The sequence below is a fragment of the Lolium rigidum genome, chromosome 1, assembly GCF_022539505.1.
Source record: "Lolium rigidum isolate FL_2022 chromosome 1, APGP_CSIRO_Lrig_0.1, whole genome shotgun sequence".
In the NCBI taxonomy this organism is placed as follows: domain Eukaryota; kingdom Viridiplantae; phylum Streptophyta; class Magnoliopsida; order Poales; family Poaceae; genus Lolium; species Lolium rigidum.
Window position 1 is genome coordinate 326,334,552 of NC_061508.1, and position 17,337 is coordinate 326,351,888.

Below are 17,337 nucleotides of genomic sequence, written 5' to 3' on the forward strand. Positions count from 1 at the left end.
GCTAACTTAATGTCAAAGGTAGCACGTAGCTATTTGTTTAATCACTTCAGCCTTGCAGAATTCATAGATTTCAGTTTCCTCTACAACAATCGCAATGAGTAATCTTAATTATAAACAGTTTATTTTATTATTTGGTTAATTATTTTAGAAATATAATAAAATGTCCCCCAGCAATGCGGCGGGTATCATCTAGTTTCCAAAGCAAACTGAACTAGTCACTCCATGGTTAACATCTGAAAGCGTAGTCGCCGGACCGAACACGCTCACTACTCAGTCGTGTATGCGAGCAGAGGGAGTAGTTCCTAGAGATAAGAATTAAGTGACATACATGCTAGGAAGTGTAGTTCGTAAACTGAACATGCTCGGTCGTGCCGGTGGCCTGATTCATCAGCTTGGTGACGTCGCTCTCGCTCCTCGTGCCGGCAGCGGCAAAAGAATGGCTCTTCACTGTCCGGTCACTTGCCGACGACTGTCCGCTGGTGTTGTAGCTTCCATTCAGGGACGTGTAGCTTGACCCATACCCTCCACCCGGGGCCACATATATAGCCACTGGCATCTCCAGCGGGAGGTTCGGAAGCGGCGCCTCGAGCTGGAGCACGCTCATGGCTTGCCGGATGGATGGCCTGCAGCCGTAGTCCGGGTGCACGCACCATAAACCGACGACCATCACGCGCTCCACCTCACACGCGTCGAACTCACCGTCAAGTCTCGCATCTGCAGCATCCAGGAGCTTGCCCGTCCCGTACAGCTCCCAGACCCAATCGACAATCAGGACCCTGCTCTCGTCCTCCTGCTGGACGACGGGCCTCCTGCCGCAGGCTACCTCGAGGAGGACGACCCCGAAGCTGTATACATCGGTCTCGGTGCTAGCCCTGCTGCTCACCGCATACATAGGGTCCATGTAGCCCCTGGTGCCAGCAATCACCGCTGTCGTGTGTGCGTCCCGGCTATGGTCGACGAGTCGCGCGAGGCCGAAGTCCCCCAGCTTGGCATTGAACAACGAGTCGAGCATCACATTGCTGGGCTTGATGTCCCGGTGCACCACACACTGCTCCCACTCTTGGTGCAGGTACATCAGTGCAGACCCAATGCCAAGAATGATCTTGTGCCTGCACATGTCACAGGGTAAATATCAGAAGTAAATTCTGGGTTTTTGAACACTTCAGATGAGATATGTTCACTAACAGCTCAAAAAGAGAAAAGTTTACTAGAAATTCATCCGAGATTTACATTTCTAAAGTGACTGACAAATAACACGAATTTTGCAAATTTAGGTCAACATTTATGCTTGATTCCACATGTTTAAATGATGTGGTGTATCACAACATGTAAATCAAAAGCAAAGGTGGGTATTATAGATTTTCAGAAAAAGAATGATGCTTTGCTCATGAAATTCCTACACAAATTCTATAATAAGAAATTGGATATACCCTGGGTTAAACTTATCTGGGAGACTTATTATGATGGAGAAGTACCTCATGCTGCCAAGGCTTGTGGCTCATATTGGTGGAAAGATCTAATTAAATTAATGGATCAGTATAGAGGATTTGCAAAGCTAGAGGTGCAGAGTGGAGAGACTGTCCTATTTTGGTCAGATGCTTGGGAGTTAGATAGTTCTAGAACCCCTTTGAGGGATAGATTCCCCAGCCTTTTTTCTTTTGCTAAAGACAGTAAGATATTTGTGAGGGATATGGTGCAGCTGCAGAACAGGACTGAGGAATTCCATCTTCCCTTTTCTAGCAGGGCTTATGATGAGTTTTTACTTCTTCAAGGATGGTTGGATAATGTATCTCTGCAGCAGTTGGGGTCTGATACTTGGAGTTGTGCAACTGGGGATTACAGAGCTAATGTTTATTATGTCTCATTATATGATCTGGTGGTGGTAGACCCTCAGTTTCAATAGATTTGGAAAAGCAAGTGTATCATGAAGATCAAAATGTTTTCCTGGCTTATGCTGAGTGACCGTTTAAACACAAAAGATCTCCTTCAGAGAAGGCATTTGAATGTGACGAATGATTATAGTTGTGTGCTGTGTCCTGGGCACCATCATGAAGACATGGATCATTTGTTCTTTAACTGCACTTTTAGCAGTAGAGTTTGGATTTATCTCCAAATTCAGTGGGGTACTTCTGGTAACATGGTCCAAACAGCTGAAGTGGCTAGAAAGAGATTCGGGCATTTTTTCTTTACAGAGGTGGTGGCTTTGGCATGTTGGCATATTTGGAAGGTTAGAAATGCCAAGGTTTTTGAGAATGTGCAACCCAGGTTTGCTGTCTGGCGTCGGAATTTTGTGGAAGACTTATCATTGCATGCTCACAGGTTCAAGGAAAACAAGCAAGCTCAGATTTTACATGGATCCACAATCTGCACTAGTTGTACCTCTTCTGTTTTTCTTAGTTTTTAGGTTTTTTCTTTTCTGCTATAGCTCATAGCTCTTTTTGTGTTGTTTAAACTCTTCATGTTCTAGCTGGTTTGGATAGTTCTTTAATAAAAGGGAGGCTGTGGGGCTTTTGCCATGCAGTAAATAGTCAAAAAAAAACATGTAAATGTGTGACCGCTTAAATATAACGATATTGGAGTGATAAATAGGTACTCAATTTCATCGTACTACATACCTGATTGCCCACGTTAGAATTTTCTCTGAATTGTACAGATGGACATCAAGACTATCATTCGTCATGAGCTCGTAGACAAGGATGAGCTCGTCGGCTTTATGGCACCACCCGACGAGCTGGACAAGGTTGCGATGCCTCAGTCGGCCGATGATGGTCACTTCTGCGATGTACTCCCTCCTCCCCTGACTCGACGTCTTGGAGACTCTCTTGATAGCCACCTGGAGCCCCTCGTCACGCAACAACCCTCGATAGACTGCCCCGAACCCGCCCTCGCCGAGCTTCTCCTCGTCAGAGAATCTTCGTGTCGCCCGCGACAACTCGCTATACCTGAATCTCCGAGGCCCTGCCCCTCTTTGAAACTCGGTGTCCATGTCTTCGAGAGGGATGTCTACATCTTTAGATGATATACTCTTCCTTTGCCGATACTGGCGGTAGCCGAGCCATGTGGCTATGGCAAATAGTACGAACATACCCGCGGAAACTAGTCCTGCAATTAGTCCAGTGTTTTTTGTCTTCAAATCTGCCAATAAACATGCCGAGTTCACAATTTTTAAGTGGAACATTGTAAACTTCCAAGTATAGAAGGATAACAGATAGTAGAGAAACTTCCAAAAACAACGAACATTCAGTCGGCTGAAGAGGTGTGTGCTTTGTGTGGACAAGGTGCACGTGCGTACTTTTTCTCTTGTAAGAATTCCTTTCATGTAGTAAAAAATATGGCAATGCGTCCTTTTCTGTAAAAATTACATCATTACCTTACTCGATCACAACTGACATATTTTTATTACAGTATCTACATTGTACACCACTGTTACTGCCACTTTAATTTGTATGAACGTGGAAATAAATAAAAGGGAGGTCAACAATATCATGTACGTTCGAATTCTTCAGGTTTTGTTTTGTTTGATTGGTCCACATAAAATGTATATAACTGTTTTCAAATGCTAGGTTGGATTAAAGTTTCCCTTTGACCTAATGCAAATGAATTCTAAGGACAAATCATATGATTGATACTAATCAAACAATCCAGATAGAAAAATGCCACAGATTAGGTTCCTCCAAAACTTCCATGAACACCAAAAACCTTGAGATCATCATTATTGTATACCAATGGATGTTGAATCTCGTTTTCTCAACCCTAGGTCACATCTTGGGGTGAAGACCAAGATCTTGAGGTGCAAAAACCAGATGACGTCGACGATCCCAAGGAAACCATCTTGAAAATTGTGGTCTCCTGCATCCTTTCCGGGGGTTAGACATACACGACTTGACAGTTGGTAGGTGGTTGGCCGGCAATGTGCGGACTTTGCATGGCAGCTTCTGTGGAGCGACATTGACGAGTTTGGTCAAGGTGTAAGAGTTTGTTAGTTGTCTTTTTTCCAGCACGTGCGACATGTTATTGTGTTGGACGCCCCCTTCTGCAAAGTGGGAGGTGTTGTCGGTTGTTTATATGACGAAACGTTTACCTACGTGGGGTGGCCCAGTCATGAAGATCTTCATCGGAGAGCCAATATTTCATATCCCATCATCAGAGCTTGTCATGTGAATCGAAGCTGCCAGTCTTTTTTTTGAAGCAACTAAGGAAATAACAATACCTCACCGTTCTAAGCCTATTTTATCCGGAACAGTACTATTGCCTTCTCTACCTCCTAAAAAAAAGAGTTTCTCCACCTATTTGTCGCCTATACTATTGCGACCATCGGACCTCTCTTTTATTTGTAAAAATAATACTACCTTTTTCTACGGCATCATTGGGAAATGTACTTACTTCACCCGCTTTCGTCTATACTACTACTACCTTTTACTCAAGGAAAATACTGCTATTACACCATTCGTCGTTTCTTTCACCTAGGCAAAATACTACTGCCTTCTTCTACGGTACCTTTAGAAAAGACATAGTTCTTCACCGTTCATCGCCTATACGACTTCCTTCTTTTAGGCGGGGACAATCTATTATCTTCTTCTACGGTATATTCATAAAATATAATTACTCCACCATTCACCACCTATACTATTGCGTTCTTTTACGGAAGCTTCCGAAACATATAATTACTCCACCGTTCACTTCATCTTTCAGTAGGAGAAAATACCACTGTCTTTTTCTGTAGCAACTCCAAAAACAACCGGCATCTAGTGATGGTATTATCAAGATGGTTATCCTTTTGTTCACATGATTTTGTTATGATAAATTATTTTCTACCAACAATAATATTAATTATTCAAGCGCAACAAAAATAAATGACATTTACAAATGAAGAAGGTGCAAACAATATAAATACATATGGCAACGTTATCCTCGTGCTTCTATAATATATATCTGCATCCTCAAAAAATTGTTGACTACTCGGTTACTCGTCTAGCATAAATGTATTCACATATATTTTGTAGGAAAAAGTTATTAGCTAAAATAACATCTATGTACTCTAATGCATCTTAGTTCAAAGACAAGTATTCATTCATCTGACAGACTGGTCCTAACTTTGGTAGTTCGTGAGACACTCTGTGCTGAACTACAAGCACTTTAAGCGGACTGTGGTTATATCCTCCATTTCAAATAAAAAGAAAAGACACATAAAGAATGAGTTGTACTGGGAATGATGCTTCACCTCTTACTCCTCTAAAATGCATTTTGTTTAGGAAAAACTTCACCGGAGAGAGAGAGACTAAAATAAGTTGAGTGGTCATGGTGTCGTCATACTACAACCAGAAAAGAGTTAGGTCTTCCGTGCAGAATTCCTCATTGAAAATATAACTATTCGAGGCATTGCTAGGAAGCAACTCACCCCGGGTGATCTAACGCGCGAGCCATGCCTACTGCCGTGCCTAATCTTTGCCCACTTTCACATTCACATACATTAGTGATGTACGGGCACAATGCTTACGCCGCAGGACCCAATCACCTGTTCCTCTGTCAAAGTCCACCAGTTGCATGATGGCGCTCTTGACGGTGGCGATCTGGTGACCTCCTGACCTGTGGCGATCTGATCCGGCACCAGCTCCAACGCCAGCTATTTCATCGACGCCATGAGTTGATCTTTGACAAGCACGACTGCTCCGAGGAGGCCGTGTCGCCCAGGTGCTGGCCGCCGTCCACCTGAGCCGCCAGGCCAGACCTGCCACGGCCGCCGTCACGCCTGAGAAAGAGAAACCTGGTGTGTCGCTGCCCATCTTAGCGAGATGCCCACGGTCTCAGCGTTCCTCTCTCTCACGCACGTTTTGCTCTGGTAGCGAAAATGAGTAATTCAAAGGAAAAATGAATTTTAGGCATGCGCTGGACTGAAGAGACTGATTTCTTTCTCCGGGTCCATTTCATTGATTGCAAAGAGAATCCTGCACTCTCTTTGCAATCAATCAAAATGAACATTGCTCAAGACCACGAGAAGGAAGCAGGAGGCGTCTAAGAGCATCTCCAGTCGCGTCCCCAAAAGCATCCACCAAAGCAATTTGGGGCGCGCCGGACCAAAAAACGGTTCCAGCCGCGTCCCCCAAAGCCCAATTTTATCCGGCACGCCTCGATACGGTGTCCGGCGCCCCGAGCCCGTCCCCACCCCACAGGGGACGCTTCGGGCACGCCGGACGCAACGAAAAGCGAGGTGAAGCGACGCGGGCCCGACGAGTCAGCGACTCATTCAAGTTTGGACCTAACCGTCGCCTACCTCGCGGCGGAAGTTATTCGCGCGTAGTGACACATGACGACATCTTTGCCTTAATGGCGACGGAGGGGCAGGCGAGACGTCTCGTTGGTGCTGCCGAGCCTCCACGCCTCCACGGAAGAGGAGGCGTGGCGGCGCCGGACTGAGGAGATGAGCCGGCGGTGTGATGATGAGCATCGGCGCCAGTGCGAGGAGCGGGAGGTGCAGTACCGCGAACGGCGGGTGGCGATCGAGCGCCGGCGGCGGGAGTCGCTCGAGCGCCAGCAGCAGCTGGCGGCGGAGGAGCGTCAGCAGCGGGAGGCGGCGCTGGCGGCAACGGAGGCGGCTAGGAGGAGGCGGGCGGACGAGTTGGCGGTGGAGGCCGACGCGTTGGCGGCGGCGATGATGGAGGCCCCAACGGATGAGGAGGAGGCGCCAATGGAGGAGGAGGAGGCCGAGGCGGAGGAGGAGGAGACCGAGGTGGAGGAGGACGACGACGTCGAGTTCGCGTGGTCCGACAATGACGGGCCGCACCCGAACAAGACGGCCGATCAGCAACGCGCGCTCGTCGAGTCCTTCGAGTCGGAGAAGAAGCTCCAGGACGACGCCCGTGCCCGCGAAGAGGTGCAGATTCATCGCGCCATCGAGCTCTCCCTCCAGGCAGTGCAGCAGGGGAGGGAGGACGTCGACCCGCTGCTAGAGCAGCGGCGTCTGGCCACCGCCCTACGCACGGAGAGACGGCGCGCGCAGCAAAAGCTGCGTCGGGGGGAGGCAACGACGGGGCGGGGCCATCGAACGCACCGCCGGGCGGTCAGTAGGCTAGGTTTGGATGAAACCTAGCCATTTTCATTCAAACTTTGTAATATATAATCAAATTTGAATGAAAAACCTTTATTTTAGTGCACCAATATTCATTTGGGGAGGGCGTTTGGGGGACATGACTGGGGAGCGACGTCCCCCAAACGCGGCACGAACAAAATACGTCCTCCAAACGCTCAATCCAGCGCGGGGATGCTTTGGGGACGCGTCTGAAGATGCTCTAACATGCTACTACGACACTCAACGGGCAATGACGAACGATCGTCGAACGCGACGTCTGTGAAAGGACGATGGGCGAGGTGGTTAGAGGCTTGGAGCAGGGTGCTCGCGGTCATTCAGATGATTATGGGAAGATGGACTTTTTTCCGGATCGTGAAGTACGTGATTAGCGGCAATCCCGGAAATCAGGCTAGCGTACATGTAAGTTCCTATTCCAATGGCTGTGTCTGTTTCGCAATGTCATTGGAGAGACCTTAGCCATAAGATTTGGAGAATGGAGCGCCGAGATTGGATGTTCCTGCCAACTTCGTGACTTTAATAGCAGTGGAAATGGAGATGGAGATGGAGATGGAGATGAAGATGGAGATGGAAAACTTGTTCAAACAGTGTGTCGGTATCTCTCTAGGCAGCACAACTACAATGTAGTGCTACTGCTATATTACTCTCCTTCTTTTCCATCATCTCACGATTACCTAGAGATTTTTGTCTGTACTACCATCTTTTTCCACCGTATCACGATCACCCCACTCAACGATGGGAAAATAATAATTCCAAACCTTGGAGCTACAGTAGCGGTTATACATTATTTCAACAGTGGAACGATATATTTGGAGAAATATTTAGTTACGCCCCAGTCCGTCACCTATAGTACTGACCTTTCCCAAACAAAATACTACTACCTTCTTCTACGGTATCTTAAAAAAATATAATTACGCTAATTTTGGAGAAAACATATACTCACTCCACCGTCCACTGCATTTTTCAGTCGGGAAACTCGCTCCACCGTGTGGTGCCTTATTTAGCCAGGAGAAATACAACTGACTTATTTTGTAGCAACTCAGGAAATAAAAAATAGTTCACCATCCGCTATCACTTTTAGCCAGGAAATTGCTATTGCCTTCTTTAAGTTATATCCTCGAAAAAATATAGTTATTCCAGCGTGCTAATGTGTTCATGAACGGTACCCAACGAACATGAACGTCCGTTGCCTCTTTCATTCGGGATAAATATTACCGCTTTCTTCTGTGGCAGCTTCAGAAATAAAAATACTTCACTGTTTAACACTTATTTTATCCGGGAAAATACTACTTCATTCTACCTCCTTGGAAAAATATAGTTACTCCACCGTTCATCCCCTATACTGTCGTGACAATTTGTTGTCTCTTTTATACGAGAAATACTACTATCATTTTCTACGGCATCATCGGAAAATACAGTTACTTGACCGTCCTATGTCTATACTACTGCCATCTATTACCCGGGGAAAATACCACTATACCATTTCTTTCACCCGGGGAAAATAATATTACCTTTTGCTACATGATTTAAATAAATTTATAGCTACTCCACCGCCTAGACGTGCATTCTTCTACGGTACCTTCAGAAAAGTAAACCTACTGCACTGTTTGCCGCCTCTTCTAGCAGGGGAAAATATTAATACCTTCTTCTGCAGTAGCTCTAAAAACAACCGGTGAGAATACTACTTCCTTCTGTAGTTGTTTACGAAAATAACTTGTTCCACCATCCGCGGCCTATTTCAGCCTGCGCACGCTGTCTCTAGGCACCGCAACCACTATGTAGTGCTACTGCAAAACTACTTTATTTTCTACATTTCCTCACGACCAGCTATTGTTTTTTGTCCACACTACCCACTTTTTTCACCGCATTATGGTCACCCCTATGGAAACGAGAAAAAACCTAAACCTTGGCACTATAGTAGCACTTTTATATTATTTCAACAATACTTACACATCATCACTTCTACGACACTTTGGTACCCTGGATATTGTGGTACTTCTACAATAATATATCCAACAATATAATAGCCAAGGGCACGGCGTGCCGCCAGACATACCTTCTTAGTTTAGACAAAAGTTAACATTCTCTAAATTTACTAAGTTTAGAGACAAAAAAATATTAACATCTATATTACCAAATCTATATCAATTGATTCACCATATAATGTATTCTATAAATTTTGTTATTTTTGTGTATATGTCTAGCCAAACTTAGTATGCTTTGCCTTGTGACTAAAAATATACATGTTGCTTTTTGGAATGGAGGTCGTATTTGCATGGTACATTCTTCACAACTAGATAGAGTACTTAGGTTTTGTATTGATGAATGTGCATCATCGTAGCCTTTTGTTGATTATCTCATTCATGTAATAATACAAAAAGGGGTAATGAATGATCCTTCATTCACCATGATCGTACATGGACTATTAGATTAGTCATAGTGGGTAGTAACATAGGATAGTATCATACGTATGACACTAGTCTATGTTACTTCATAGTGCATAGTAAAATGAAAGTTGTATCATAAATATTTGAATTAGTTAGCTTGTAGACACATTGGGTCTTAAAAATATGTTATTACGATAACTAGTTATGTTAATCTATCATCATCTCTCCTCATTAACTCATTGCCACATCAGCAAATTTATCTTGAATAGTGCGATGTTACTGCTGAATTTACTTGCACTATGACTAATCTTATGCTTTAGTAGCGATGTGTTCAATCATTTTATCTCATCTTCCTATAAAATTAGGTATTGGCATGGGAAATTGATTGTAAATTAATAATAGCCATTACAAAAGTTTCAAGTCGAAAATAGAGAGGAAGTTTGCATACTTTCTCACCTCCTATCAAATAATTAAAGCGCACTGGCTCTAGTGGAGGAGTTTATGGTAGGTTGTTGTTGGTTGATGACATGGAATATTTTGGCAACTAGCTCTTCGAATAAAGGATTTACACCATTGTGGATAGCATGTATAGAGAATTGAGTGTACAAAGGAAGTGTTGTAGTTTAGTTAATGCTAATACATGTCTTTAGTAACTTTCAAACAAAAGGGGGACTCAACAACACGATCCTCTATCACCAAGGATTTTTTAAATTATTGTTAGTATGATAGCAATTTTAATCAATATAGCAAAGTAAGAAGGGATGATAAGTGGTGTCATCTACAATTTCACAATAGTTTGTCCATTTTACAATATGTGGATGATTTATCCTCTTTATGCACGCTGACACGGAGAAAGAGGCAAACCCAAAACTCATTTGAATTGTACTTGAATATTTTTTTATTAAAAATAAATTTCCTTAAGAGTGGGCTATGTTGTTCCGATGCTGCCAAAGAGCAAGAAAACATGTATGCTTGAATTTTGGGCTGTCGTGTTAGCTCTTTTCCGTTTAAGTATCCTGGTATTCGGATTGATTAAACGAAACTCTAAATCCGACATTAGAAGTTACCGAGTAAAAGTTAGTAAAATTGAGTTCCTAGAAAGCACAAATTTTTTATTATGATTGTTGTTTGATAAGAAATAATTCAGTACTAAGCCGCCTCCTGATTTTTATGATGTCCTTTTTGTAAATTCCTAAGGGATGCGCGCATAAGACGGGACTTTTGTGGTTTCCTATTTTTCTAGCAATCTGAACAAAATAAAAAATAAATTTGTACATAGATATAGACTCGCTAAATGGGTTTTTTTTATGCATGCCACAAGATGAGGGGGTTTGGGTATACATGAAATTGGTCTGAACACTAAATGCCTCCTTAGTAAATGGGTTCTGAAATTTAACGTCAAAGTCGTACTTTGGAACTAATATATGATGCGAATACCACTATCTCACGTCTAAAGTCACTCGTCGAAAGGTTTATTAAGAGTTAAAGATAGCTTAGTTCAGTTTTGTTCTATTAAAATCGAGAACAGTGCGCAGTCTTGCTTCTAGGAAGATAAGTAGTTCGACAATGGCGAACTTTGCAAGCGATATCCTAGAAATACTGCCTGGAACAAATATGCCACTATTACCTCGATTTTAGGGACAATGGCCTCTTAAATCATGTTTCATTGAACTTCTGTTTGTCCACTTGCAATATGTATTGGCATGACGTTATTAGTAAATTGGAAAATTTCACACTTCCAAAGAAGGATGCAGTTTTAAGAGTGATTAGGATACTATTAAGTGTTTTATACTTAGTATTATTTGTACTCTGCTTTATCTTATTCTTGTGGATTCAATCCCAAAATGCTATGAACCTTAAAGTGCCAGCAATAATTTAAGGTTTCCGAAAGATAATCTAGCTAAGTGAATTTGGTAGGATGAAACACAGTCTAGATTTTGGTTTCGATATGACACTATACAACATTTATTTTTTGATTGTCCAATGCCCAAGGCAACGTTGTGTGCAGCTTACTATGCATTTAATTTTAATGCTTCTCCAGACATGTAATGCTTTTTTTCTTTGTTCTCTTTTTCTATATGGGATATGTAGCTTTATTTTGGTCTATATGGATTTTTCATAATTATTTTGATTTTGAAAAATGAAGTGATATGCTTTTCACAAGTGTTTTTCTTACGTGTCAACTCACTGCGAACATGGACGCTCATACAAAGTACATAACACTGGAAGATGATAAAAAAAAAAATGGTGCCAAAGGGCTGAAATGTCTTAGCAGTGAGTTTATGTCCTGGTTTGGATAACGTGTGTGACATATAATTCTGAATGTGCGAGTGTGATGTGTTGTATGGCCTATGTTGTTTGTTTATTTTCTATTTGTGTGGCATATCACACATTTCAATTTGGTCATTTTAATTATGAATGTGTGCTTATAATAAACTATGTTATATATGCATCTACCGATGTACGTTGAGAGCTGGGCTAATGAAAGCATCTTCTAAAATGAGTACTTCGATTTTCTTGAAAAAAAGCTACTCCATATATAACACAATCTGTTTTGCGAGTTCTTATCTATTTAGTTATCGCTCGGTCACCACCATAGCCCTTAGATTTCTTCGTGATTCGCGCACCATTGTAACTGAGTATTTTAAGTTATAGGTGTTCACGTGTGGTACCACTTTGAGTTGCAAGGGGTAGGAAAGTTTATTTTTTTGGGGGTTGCAGCTGACAAAAATTGTGTAAGTAATATAAATAAATATTCATGTAGTAGCCCCTATGAGTTACAAGTTGATTGCAAGCGAGTTTTTTTGAATTGCATGTAGGTGTTGCAATTCACACAAAAAAATCATGTAGTCATCAAAATATTCACGTGGTACAAAAAATCGGTTCCAGTAGTGCAACACCGAGAATTAATCTAGTTCCGGGGTGCGCGAGCAAGAGCTGGACAAACCCTAAGAGAATAGTCCATCGAAAACTGTAAATGTAGGCCGAGCTAGATGTAGCTCTTTATTTTAAAAAGGCATCAAAAGTTATATTTTAAAGTAAAACAATCTGAAAAAAATCTCAGATATAGCCAACAAATGTATACTACAAATGTGTAAAATCTCAGTGTTAAATTCTTTGTATTCTAAGATACACAAAATGATGAAATCTGACAAGTTTTATAGTTTTAAAATGTGCACTATTCACTATAATCAGATCCACATATTTATCATTTTTGTGTAGCCCAAAATACAAAAAGTTTCACACTGAGATTTTGCACATTTGTAGATTTTATTATTGGCTACGTCCATAATCTTTGTTTCATATTTTTAAATTTTTAAAAATTAAAAATATTTTTTTTTCAAAATTTTAAAAATAAAGTGCTATATGTAGCTCTGCCTCTATTTGTCCACTCTCGTCTCAAATAAACAAAGAAATAAACAAAAGGAGTCTGGAATACTAAAAGGACCTCACAGTGTCCATCATGTTCTCCGTTTCTCTGAGCTGACACAAATCTTAGATACAAATCAGGCATTTTATGTAGATTTGAACAAACTTTCATAAATTTGATTTAAAAAAACCTAGAATTTTATTTACTTTTTGGTGGGACTTGAACATAGCCAAAGAAGGGGCGAATCCACTTACCGATCATAATGGTCTGGAAGGACCAAGAAAGAATATGATGCTGCTCGATGTAGTCCCCGATGGACGCCGATAACCCAACCTCCACCATCTCCGGCAGACCGGCGCCCTGCAGGTCGACGTTCGCGCTGACCGTGTATGTACCCTGCCCCGGCGGGTCGAGTAACCGCAGGGTGGCCGAGAGCGTGGCCGCTTTAGCGTCGTACCTGACCTCCGCCGACATGATCCCGAAGATCCCTTCCGGTACCGCCGTGTAGTTAGTCGACCTGATGCTATTGACGTTGACGCCGATGTGGCAGTTGGTTTCAGCGGGGTCCCAGTCAACGTTCCTGAACGTGTCAAATTCCACACCGACGGTGGGCGGGAAGTAGTTGTTTCCGGGGTTGTCGCGGTTGTTGAATAGCCCGAGGTAGCCGGCGGGCACCTCCATGGGCATGTAGTACGGCATGTAAGGCCCCACGAAGAACGCCATGCCATCACCTCTCTGTAGCACAAGAAAAGGTTTTGCTTAATTAAACAAAATAAATGGACGCCACGCAGGCCATCAGAAAAAAATCGAGCTACTTGCCCGGGGGTTGCTGCTGGCGGGCTTGATGGCGAAGGTGAAGTTGCTGGTGAAGCTGGCGACCTTGCTGGTTCTGTGGTCCCATATACGCAACAGCTGGTTGTGGGCTACACGGCCGGTGCTCCACCTCCTCGATTGGTTCGTCAGGTCGATCCGGTCGAGAACGGGGGCAGAGTCGTTCATGTACCTGAGATCGGTGCTGGCGAAACCGGTGGGAGCAGAGAAGTTGTAATTGAAGCTAAGGGAGCTGACATGAGGAAGGCAGCCAGATACGACGAGTAGGAGTAAGTAGGGGAAACCATGGACGAGAAAGCACTCGCCTCTCTTCATTACCACGGTTGGCCAATGATCGTTAGGAGTAATGTCTGAGCTACATATGCTGATATGCACAAAGTTGAACGAACCTGCTTGGCTAGTCATTAGTCAATCCGTCAATGGTCCTGATCCTGTCCTGTAGCCATGATTTTCTTCTCATAGTCCTCCGTTTGATCTGTTCCACGAAAGCCGCTTGACACGCCAAAGTCCCCTGCATGTCTACATCAAGCCAGTCTTTTCCTAGATACACTACAGGAATGGTATAAGTCTCTCTTCTGTCTAGAGTAGCCGTTGGCGTAGCGTTGCCCCGTCAGCGTAGCCGCAATTTGGGCAATCGGTGTAGACATAGACATGTGTCCCTCCAAGCATAGGCGGATCTACCATGCCTTTTGCCCGGGCAGGCTGCCCAGGCTTCCGGCCGGACGGCAAGCCTATTTTTGCCCTAATTTCATATGTATTTGTTAAAAATTTAGCACACTAAGCTTATTTGTCCAGGCTTCAAAATTTTGTTAGGTCCACCTATGTCTCCAAGGCCAGGCCGTGACGGTGTCACGACGTCAGAGCTACGCTAATGGCCACCCTCGGCGTAGGCTCCTTTTTTTTTCCTTTGTCCATGCCGACGGCCACCCTCGGTATAGTCTTCAACTCCTTTTCCCTCTACGCACCCCTCGATCGTCTTTTTAAGTTTCAATTGAATGGCAGAAAATGATAAAAAAAATCAAAAAATAAAAATTCATGATATCAGGATCTACCGGTTAATAAGATTATAAGATTGATATGGTAGTATTATCAGTAATGTTTCGTGAAGAAGATGAAAACTCAACCGAAAGAAACCAAGATGTTAAGTGTCCTAGGGTGGAGAAGTGTGAGCATGGGTGACCAAATTGGGAAGTTTGACCATGAGTGTAATTTAACCTAAGATTAAATGTAGTTAGAGTTAAAATGGTTAATTTGAGAGATTGAAAATTTTGAGAAAAAAATGATTTTTTTGTAGTTAACGGACGGGATGATGCGGCCTGCGCAGAGGGTCCATACGCCGACGGCCATCGTCGGCATATGGGTCAACACCGAGGGCACATGTGTCTCCACCGAGGCGAATCTCGCCCTAGGAGCTATGCCGACGGTGACCCTCAGTGTAGACTACGCCGACTGCCTTTTACGGCTACGCCGAGGGCCCGCAGCCGTCGGCACCTCTGCATATTCCTGTAACGTGCCCGTGTTAGCAAGCTGACGCGATGGTAAAGAAAACTTGCCAGGCTATTTTTCTGTGGGTTCTACCAATTTTCATTTTTTTCCTTTTTTCACAAAAAAGCCATCACCGTCGGCTGCCACCCGTTGCGCCGTCGTGCGAGAATCGGCACGTTCGCTCGATATCGCAGCCCTTGTTTTCCCAAATCTACGTATGCACGTCATGAGACTTTACTTCTGCCCCACGGAATCCACAAAACAATAAATATATATGCTACTTCATCCGTTCCATCAAATTTGTCTGAAAGTTTATCAAAATTTGAATGTATCTAGATATTCTTTCATGTCTAAATACATCCAAATTTAGATAACTCTCGGATAATTTTCATAAAATGGAAGAAATTTAAAAATTGATTCGCTTCTTTTTGGATGGAGCTGGATCCGAACTTCTACACCGATGGCCCGGAGTCCCTCCAAGCATAGGCGGATCTACCATGTCTTTTGCCCGGGCAGCCGCCCAGGCTTCCGGCCGGACGGCAAGCCTATTTTCGCCCTAATTTCATATGTATTTGTTAAAAATTTAGCACACTAAGCTTATTTGCCCAGGCTTCAAAATTTTGTTGGGTCCGCCTATGCCTCCAAGGCCAGGCCGTGACGGTGTCACGACGTCAGAGCTATGCCAATGGCCACCCTCGGTGTAGGCTCCTCTCTTTTTTTCCTTTGTCTATGCCGACGGCCACCCTCGGTATAGTCTTCAACTCCTTTTCCCTCTACGCACCCCCCGATCGTCTTTTTAAGTTTCAATTGAATGGCAAAAAATGATAAAAAAAATCAAAAAATAAAAATTCATGATATCAGGATCTACCGGTTAATAAGATTATAAGATTGATATGGTAGTATTATCAGTAATGTTTCGTGAAGAAGATGAAAACTCAACCGAAAGAAACCAAGATGTTAAGTGTCCTAGGGTGGAGAAGTGTGAGGATTAGTGACCAAATTGGGAAGTTTGACCATGAGTGTAATTTAACCTAAGATTAAATGTAGTTAGAGTTAAAATGGTTAATTTGAGAGATTGAAAATTTTGAGAAAAAATGATGTTTTTGAAGTTAACGGACGGGATGATGCGGCCTGCGCAGAGGGTCCATACGCCGACGGCCACCGTCGGCATATGGGTCAACACCGAGGGCACATGTGTCTCCACCGAGGCGAATCTCACCCGAGGAGCTACGCCGACGGTGACCCTCAGTGTAGACTACGCCGACGGCCTTTTACGGCTACGCCAAGGGCCCGCAGCCATCGGCACCTCTGCATATTCCTGTAACGTGCCCGTGTTAGCAAGCTGACGCGATGGTAAAGAAAACTTGCCAGGCTATTTTTCTGTGGGTTCTACCAATTTTCATTTTTTTCCTTTTTTTCACAAAAAAGCCATCACCGTCGGCTGCCACCCGTTGCGCCGTCGTGCGAGAATCGGCACGTTCGCTCGATATCGCAGCCCTTGTTTTCCGAAATCTACCTATGCACGTCATGAGACTTTACTTCTGCCCCACGGAATCCACAAAACAATAAATATATATGCTACTTCATCCGTTCCATCAAATTTGTCTGTAAGTTTATCAAAATTTGAATGTATCTAGATATTCTTTCATGTCTAAATACATCCAAATTTAGATAACTCTCGGATAATTTTCATAAAATGGAAGAAATTTAAAAATTGATTCGCTTCTTTTTGGACGGAGCTGGATCCGAAGTTCTGAAGTGCTAAGAGCATCTCTAGCAGAGTCCTGAAAAAGTGGAGTTCAGTTCACCGAACTCGTGTTTACGGGTCGTAAAATGGCTGGCGTAGAACAGAGCCCGTAAACCAAAACTGTAAATTACATTCCGCGTCAGCAGCTTCCGAACCCGTAAAGGCGGGGCTTTTCATAGAATTCAAATGCAGGACATACAACAATGGATCATAATTAATCTAATAATCATCCAAATTATTACAACACATAAACAATAGTCTGAATCAAATTATTACAACAGTTTTGGGAAAATTGAACAAATGAAAAATATCTCAACCAAATTATAACAATTCTCGGAAAATTGGACAAATGAACAAATATCTCAACAATGATACATGTGAGATATAAATGAATGAAATGGTAGGATCAAAGGCGATGACCATGTCGCTGCCA

At 43.2% G+C, this 17,337-nt stretch overlaps 1 protein-coding gene across 1 annotated transcript; it reads right to left on the reverse strand.

Annotated features, from left to right (window-relative positions):
• Window positions 1-331: 331 nt before the first annotated feature.
• On the reverse strand, window positions 332-13,987 carry LOC124662886 (L-type lectin-domain containing receptor kinase IX.1-like). Its single transcript, XM_047200671.1, has 6 exons — window positions 13,654-13,987; window positions 13,096-13,599; window positions 4,674-4,685; window positions 2,616-3,135; window positions 680-1,109; window positions 332-583 (listed from the first exon to the last, which is right to left on the reverse strand). Exons 1-6 carry the CDS (start codon window positions 13,985-13,987, stop codon window positions 332-334), a joined length of 2,052 nt encoding a protein of 683 aa, XP_047056627.1.
• Window positions 13,988-17,337: the final 3,350 nt, after the last annotated feature.